Below are 8,046 nucleotides of genomic sequence, written 5' to 3' on the forward strand. Positions count from 1 at the left end.
TCTTCCCGCTGTGTCTGTCCCCAGGTTTTCTCAGAGAGTGTGTAACAGTTCCAGGCCTTGCCCTTTCCACGGATCCCCCCACCTCCTCTCTACAAGGTCCCTCCAGACCCCAGAGGGGAGGCTGTAAGCTCCAGACACCTCCCACGGCAGGACGGATCCTGGACGCCACCCCCCAGAATCACCTGTGCGGATGTGCCCGCCCCCTCTTTCCTCTCAGGACACCCACCCAAACCAACAGGCGCTCCCACCGTGAGGCCTCCCAGACAGGCCGCACCACAGACCCTCTTCAGGAAGCTGAGGTCGCCCACCACGCTCAGGAGGTGGGCACGCTGAACACTGGCCTCAGAGATTCCACCTCTGCCACCAGCACCCGCCAGTGGCTTCTGCCCTTGGGTCTTAGTTTTCCCAACTTTAAAACTGAGGATAACTGGTTTACCATGTAGTTATTTGGCAACTCCTATGAAACTGTGGAAATGCCACCTGCCCTTCCATTGAGAGACTCCCATGAAACTGGAAATGTCACCTGTCCTTCCATTAAGAAGTCAGGAATGGATTTGATCTTGCACCGCACAGACCTGCACTCACACCCCCATCTAATGACGCTCGAGTGCTCCAACACTGGGAGAAGGAGAAGGATGTGGCCCCCTCCGTGGACCTGCAGGCCTGTGCTGAGTGGCCCTCCCTCCGATGGGTCACTGTTTTCCCATCTGAACAATGAGGGGACACTCAATGGCAGCTTACTTTCCTTGTGACTTGGACCTTCTCCGACTCAAGAAACAGCTTCTGTCTCTCCAGACATTAGCAGGGTACTGAGGCTCACCCCGTGAGGCTCACCCACGGAGAGGAGTGTGTGCGGGAGCATCCCAGGACAGGAGTGCTGAGCGGACCGCCACGAGGGGTCGGAGCCTGGGCCGGGAGCCCCCTGAGGGCATGAAGGGGTCCTGGGGATGCCCTTGAAAAGACCCCTGCCCCATCAGCTCAGGCCTATTTTAAGAGAAAAAGAAAAATCATTAACGGGGCATGTTAAAGGAATTTATCTGAAGATTTAGTTAAGAAAGGGGCAGGATAATTGGGAAAGTCAGAGCATGTCTGAACTAACAGGAGCTGATATGCAGGAACTATAAAACTGTCCTGTAAAACTTCTGATACCAGATTCCTGACCAAGGACAGAGTAACTAGGGGACTTCACAGATAAGATGGGAGAGGTCTGTGTTTATACATTCTTTACCATTTTTACGACCTGTGCTGCAGGCAATTAGGGAAAAACCTGTGTTTATGCAGGTGCGGAAGAGAGGGGCTGCGGGCAATCTGGGGAAGCCTGTGTCTCTGTCTGTGTCTCTATCATCCCCCCTCTCCAGTTAAAGTAAATTTATGGCTTTTCCAAGGATGTCTAAATGCTGGATTCAAAATAACCAATAAGAAATCTGTTGCTTACCGCGCGTGAAAGCTGCCCCTTTACCCTATAAAAAACCTGTACCCCAAAGCCCGGTGTGCCAGTTCACCGAAGCTCCGGATGAGGTTTTGCTGCGCACCCGCAGGCGCCTGTGTACCTAATAAATAGCCTCTTGCTTTTGCAGCCAGTGTTCGTGTGATTTTCCTTGGACAGGGGGACGGAGGGTCTTTCACCCTGAGCCCCGGGTCTCCTTGAGGTGGCGGGAGGCACCGCCCTGGGGCTTTCAGAGTAGGCTCACCCACACTGCTGTCACACCCTGTCACACCCCGTGTGGGGCTGGGAGGCTCCTCTTGCTGCTGGCTCTCCAAGGCCTCGCCTAGACACCAGGTCTGCAGCCCAGGCTGGCAAGCCTTCTCTGTAATGGCCAGAGAGTGACTCCCATAAGTGCCGAGGGCCATCTGATCTCAGCTCCTGAGGTCTGTCTTAGAGCGAGAGTAGCCACCAGCAATCCCAGAACAAATAAATGGACGTGGCTCTATTCCAATAAGACTTTATTTGCAGACACTGAAATTCGAATTTTATGCACTTTTCACAAGTCACAAAATGTTATACTTCCTTGAGTTTTTCCAACCGTTTAAAAATATAAAAACCATTCTTACTTCGTAGGCTGCACAAAAACTGGTGGGGGCCAAACCGGCCCCCAGGCCACTATTTGCCAGTTCCCACTCTGGCCTCTGGCTGTTCCAAGCTAAGGTCCTCCCCAATTCCACCTGGGAGCTCACTGGAAATGCAGAAGGCCAGGGGCCCACCCAGCTTTACAAATCCAAAATCTACGTTTAACAAATCTCTGATGACTCATGTGCATTTTAAAGTTAAAAAAAATACTGACTCCTAAGTGTCACCCCCAGAGATTCTAATTTAATAGGAATGGGGCACAGCCTGGACACTCAAAACTCCCAAGACAGTCTAATAGAAAGCAAAGTTCAAGTACCTGAGCCCCAGAAAGCTGCCCGGAGGGCTGAGAGCTGCCCCTCCTCCCGGCTCCCAAAGCGCCCAGCCCTCCCCCATGACAAAGCAAGTCCCGGTACAAGGTCTGCCCCAGGCCGAGCTCCTGACTCACGAGGATCCCAGACGAGGCCACCCTCCGGGACCCCATCTCCTCCTTACGAGGAGAGGAGCCCACACTGCCTTTGGAGCCACCAGTTCACTCTGGGTGTGGGGCCTGGCCAGCCATCTCGGGTGAAGACAGGACAGCTGGCCTCCTGCCTCCATGATCCCGGCCTCTCTGCGTCTCCCTTTCCAGGGCTCAAGCCCCCAGGTCAGCCCAGGCTCTGGGCTTTCCAGGAAGTCCGGGGGCAAGGGGACAGAGAGGCAACCCACCCACTCAGCAACCTGTCTGGGCCCCAGGAATGCACAGACCACCCCCGGGTGACCCAGAGCCCCTCTCCTCCCTCCCACTGAGTCCCCACTTCTTGGGCCCCTATTCCTCTGCCTGTGATGGCCACAGAACCAGCCTCCTCCTAGAGAAATGGAGGGAGAGGCACCCAGTACCAGCTCAGGGCAGCGGTCCCAGCCAGGCTGGTCAGAGATGCCCAGGGCGCCTGCGGAGTCCTCCCAGAGGGCCGGGCACAGGACAGCCCCTCTCCAGCAGCCCTCGAAATGCCCGCCAAGCCGTCCACCCACAACCCGGCCCATCACGGCTGGGCACCCTCCTCTCACATGCAGCTCTGGAGCCAAGCCTGCGCCCCCCGAGACCACCCTAATTCTCTCCAAGACCTCCCCTCAAGGGCCACTCCAGGGACAGCTTCCACCTCCTGGAGCCCAAAGTCCAAGGCTTCAAAATCCTGGAAGGCAGACCTGGGACATCATCCCTCTCTTTACATATGAGAAAATGCAGGCCCGGGAAATGGCCCAGGAAATGGAAGCGCATCCGGATGGCCTCCTTTCCACCTAAACCCTCCGTCCTCTACCCCACTGCGGGGTCCCCCTCCCCCCCAGCTGCCTCGGGTGGGAAGGAGAACAGAATGTTAGGGCTCACAGTCTGAAGGGGGAAGGCAGAAAGACAGAAAGGGGCCTGCAGGGCTAACTTCAGCCTTTCACCAAGAGCAGCACACCCAGGACAATCTGTCCCTCCCTCCCCTGCCTAGGCTGTGGAGGCCAGAGTGGGCAACTAGAACTCACTTGCTCCCCAGCACAGAGCAACAGAAATAGCTATCATTCACTGAGCACTTTCCAAGTGCTGGGCACTGAACTAAGAACCATGATTCTCTGAGGTCATAATTTTATATCCCCATTTAAAAAAATCAGGATGAGGATCAGAGAGTTTAATCAACAGACCTAAGGTCACACAGCTAGTAGGAGAGTGGTGGGGGAGGGGCACTAGAGAAGAGCATTTAAGCTCCAAGCCATCTCTCATCTCCTCATTCCCTGAGCTTAATTAAACCCAGGTCTGTCTGCTTCCCTGGGGCTCTCAGACTAGGCTGGCTGTGAGCCGCCGGGGGCCATGCTGAGGTCTGCCCATTCAGCAGATGCCTCAGAAGTACTGGGGTTAGAACAAAGAAGTTGTGAAAACCTCGAAGCTCTGCCGGCTCCGTGAGCTCTCCTTCCTCCTGGGGGTGCTAGGGGAGCCAACCTTCCCCAGAAGGACACAGGAGGAAGGAGTGGCCTGCACAGGGCCTCCTGGGATGTGGCCAGGCCCCTTGGCACTGAACCCGCCTCCTCGGATCCCTCCATAGTTAGCTCTCAGCTAAAAATAGCTCTCCCGCCCCCTGCACTGCACACCTACCTGCTGGCCCTGCAGGGAGTGTGCCTGGGCCACTCTGGGGGTGACAGCCAGCCTGAGACAGAACCCACAGTGAGGAAGGGTTCATGGAGCAGGAGGCTTTGTTGAAGGAGACAGAAGGGGGCCTGGGCTCCAGCCCCCACACTGCCCTGGCTCCTGGACAACCTGCAGGCAGGAGGCTTCCCCAGCCTTGGCCTTCAGAGTCCGCTCAGGGGAGGCTGGGGGTCCCAGGCAGCTGCTCTCAGGCAGCCCCCAGGTCCCCCACAGTCCAGTCCATCTCTGCCTGGGATGCCCGCCTCTCACTTGCAGCTCTGGAGCCGGGTCCTGTGGTGCTTCTCCTCCGTCAGCAGGGGGATGAAGGTGTCGCTGTGGGAGAGCTTCAGCCGGCTGCCCCAGCTTGGCCCCTCCTTGCCGGCAGGCTCCGGGGGGAGGGTGTCCAAGTCACTGCGGGAGCCGCCGGGCTTGCCCTCTCCCGCGCTGGTGGAGTTGAGCTCCATGAGCTCCAGCTCGTGCTTGGCAGCGGTCTCCAGGACGCGCTGCTTGTTGTAGTACCTGACGAAGTTATTGATGATGGGGTGGATGGGCAGGGCGATGGCAATGACCCCGCACAGGAAGCTAATGGCCGCGTTCAGCTTGCCCAGCGTGGTCTTAGGGGTAGATGTCACCGTAGCCCACAGTCGTCATGGTGATGATGGCCCACCAGAAGGACTGGGGAATGCTCTTGAACAGGGTCTCAGGGTGGCTCTGTTCCATGGTGTAGCCCAGCGCCGAGAAGACAAAGATGCCCACGGCCAGGTACATGAGCAGCAACCCCAGTTCCTTGAAGCTGCGCTTCAGGGCGTAGGTGAGGGTCTGCAAGCCCGAGGAGTGGCGCGCGAGCTTAAAGATGCGCGCGATGCGCATGATCCGCAGGGCCTGCACCGCCTGCTGCACGTTGGTCAGCTCCATCATGCGGGCGCCCAGGTGCGTGAGCGTGAGGCTCACGTAGAACGGGAGGATGGCCAGCACATCCACGATGTTCATGAAGGACAGGGCGAAGTGCAGCTTGTTGGGCGAGGAGAAGAGTCGCAGCAGGTACTCCAGCGTGAACCAGCCGATGCACGCCGTCTCCACGTTCTCCAGCGTCGGGTGCTCCACGCGGTTGCCCTCGGCGTCCAGCACCTGCAGCTCGGGGATGGTGCCCATGCACATGACCACGGACGAGACGAGGATGAGCAGGAAGGACAGCACGGCCACCACCCGTGCGGGGCACGAGGACTCGGGCTTCTCCAGGAACTTCCAGACGCACTTCTGGCAGCGGCGCCAGCGGCCCTCGGCCGCGTCCACGCCCAGGTCGTCCAGGATGAGCTGCACTCGGCGCGCGATCTCCTCCAGCTCCTCGCGCTTCTCGCTCAGGTGGCTCTTGCAGCAGTCGTCCAGGAATTTGAGGTCCACCTTCCAGAAGTCCATCTCGTTCTTGAAACAGATAGGACAGATGCCCTTCTTCATGTGCACCTCCCCGAAATAGTACACCTCAATGACACACTTGAACGCGTCCGGGTCCCGGTCGAAGTAGAACTCGCGCTTGCCCGGGTCGTAGTCGTCGCACAGGGAGAAGATGGTGTCGTAGCCCCCGGCCAAGCAGTTGATGAGCTCCGCCAGCCGGGTCTCGGGGTACTGGCTCAGGAGGTCTCCGTAGAGCACCTGCCGCACGCCCCCCACGTTGACGACGATCTCGATGTCGTCGCCGGTCGCCGAGCCCTGGCTGCCCGCCTCCTGGAGGCTGTGCTCCCCGGACCCGTCCATTCTCCCTGTGCGTGCCCTCGCAGCCCCGGCTCCGCGCCCCCGGCCGAGGGTCCGGCGGGTCCCACCAGCGCGCCGCTCCGGGGCAGAGCCCGGCCGGCGCCCGCCGGGAAAGGGCGGTCACAGCCCGCGGCAGAGGGCAGGGAGGCTCCGCGGCGGCGGCATGCACCCGGCGGCGGGGCGCGGGGCAGGCATCCGGGCGCCGGGGCGCGCCGGTGGGGGTCCTCGAGGCCCGCGGCCCCGCTCGGGGCACTCACCCCCGCTTCCGGGCGGCGCGATCTGCTGCCTCGCTCGGCCTCCTCCAGCAGGGGCTCCTCTCGCGGACCCAGGCACGGTTCCCCTGCCGGGGTGCGCCGGCAGCGCGGCGGGTCCCGGAGCGGCCGGACCCTAGCGCCGTCCGCCGAGGTGTGCGGAGAGCGAACTTGGTCTCGCTTTGCCCAAGCCGATTCCAAACACAATAGGAATTCCAGCCTGACGTCAAGAGCTTTTCAACTGTACCCTCTTCTGGTGAAATTCTGCACGGCACGCGCGGCAGCTGCCTGGGAACGAGTTAACCCTTGGACAGACCTGCACAGCTGCCGCCCGAGCGCCAGCAGCGCGCACCGCCAGCCCTCCCCGCGCGACAGGTCGCCCCGGGCCAGGACCCCGGGCTTTAAAGCAGCAGGCCGGCTCTCTCTGAGAAGCTCCCCTCCCGCTGCTGTTCGGGAGTCTCTGGTGAAAATGCGGCTGCCTGTTGCTCTGCAGGAAACGCATCCCTCTGACGATGGCTCTGTCCCCAATCCCTGGAGTCTTAGGCTCAAGCTGGTCCTGGAGGGCTCCTGCCGCTCCCTAAGACTGCCCTGCGCTTGGTGTTACCTCACCCATAGCTCTGCCTCGAGGACATGGAGTCCAGCCTGCTCTAGGACAGAAGGAACTTGCACCTTTCACTGCTCTTGGTGTTTTTAAGGTTCCTCCAGGTTCTACATTCATGGCTGAACAAGAAACCATTGCAAGGATTAATCACATTGTGTTTCTAGCCCCTTGTTGCCAGTGGCTGCCATATTGGACAGGTCTAGCTGTGGTGGGAGGTGAGGAGAGAGGGGCTGGACCTCCCCAGCACACCAGCCCATGTGGAGTCAGGAGGGCCCAGCGTGGCACTGGCCACCAGGGCCTCCAGACTGTGCCCTGGGACCCCAGTGCAGCCGCCATTCCTGACTCAATTCTTCCCACCCTTTGAAGACCAGTTCTCAGTGCTCTCACCTCTGCCAGGTCTCCCTGCCCAGGAGTGAGGGCCCAGGAGCTCACAGGGCCCCCTGCTGTCCAGTAGCACAGGCCATATGCCAGTTCACTGGTCTGCCCCCTCCCCCATCCACTCATTCTGATTATTCCTGTGACTGTCCTCAGCACAGAGCCTGGACATCCAGGTGCGGGGCAGGTGGTAGAGGGAAGAAAGGGAGGAGGATTTGCTATGCACAGGCTCCATGCCACTCAGAAGGCCACAGAGTCCTTCACACCTGTCATGGACCTTAATTGCTCGGCTGCCCCACAGAGCAGAATTCCAGCAGTTTCTGAATCACAGTGATGAGGAAGACATGGTCTCCTAGCCATATCCCGTACCTAGAGACGGGGGACGCGTGTCACCTGGGCCCTGAGTGGGCTGGGCTGTGTTGTGGAGAGGGGCTGTTGGATGGCCATGAGGTGGTCTTCCTTCCATGGCCGGACACAGGCTTTCCCCCAACTTCAGAGAGGCTCAAAACAGACCCCATGAGCACCTTGACCTTGGACTTCCAGCCTCCAGGACTGTGAGACAGTAGGTATCTCTTGATTCAGGCGCCTGGGTGCTTTGTCAAGGTACCCTAAGCTGACCCCTACATTCTTCTCTGAGGACAGGCCCTTACCTTGTGACCCCATCACCCTGCCTGGTCACTATAAAGGGTTAGACTGCTATTTAAGAGGTTTTAAAAAAGACCAGCCCTCTGCCTTCTCACTGAAGACCACTGTTGGACAGGAACTTGGCCAGCAGTCAAGATCCATTTACAGTTTCCCAAAGGGTTAAACCAGATTTAAAAAACCAGATAAAAAGAAAAAGAGGAAAAACTAGCCTCAACTT

The 8,046-nt window shown here is 59.0% G+C and overlaps 1 protein-coding gene across 1 annotated transcript; it reads right to left on the minus strand.

Annotated features, from left to right (window-relative positions):
- Nucleotides 1–4,474: 4,474 nt before the first annotated feature.
- Kcnf1 (potassium voltage-gated channel modifier subfamily F member 1) lies at nt 4,475–5,960 on the minus strand. Its single transcript, XM_047521888.1, is given in 2 exon segments — nt 4,475–4,828; nt 4,830–5,960. Coding segments are annotated over 2 exon segments (1,485 nt in total).
- Between the last annotated feature and the right edge of the window lie 2,086 nt (nt 5,961–8,046).

This window comes from Sciurus carolinensis, chromosome 13, assembly GCF_902686445.1.
Source record: "Sciurus carolinensis chromosome 13, mSciCar1.2, whole genome shotgun sequence".
Lineage (NCBI taxonomy): Eukaryota > Metazoa > Chordata > Mammalia > Rodentia > Sciuridae > Sciurus > Sciurus carolinensis.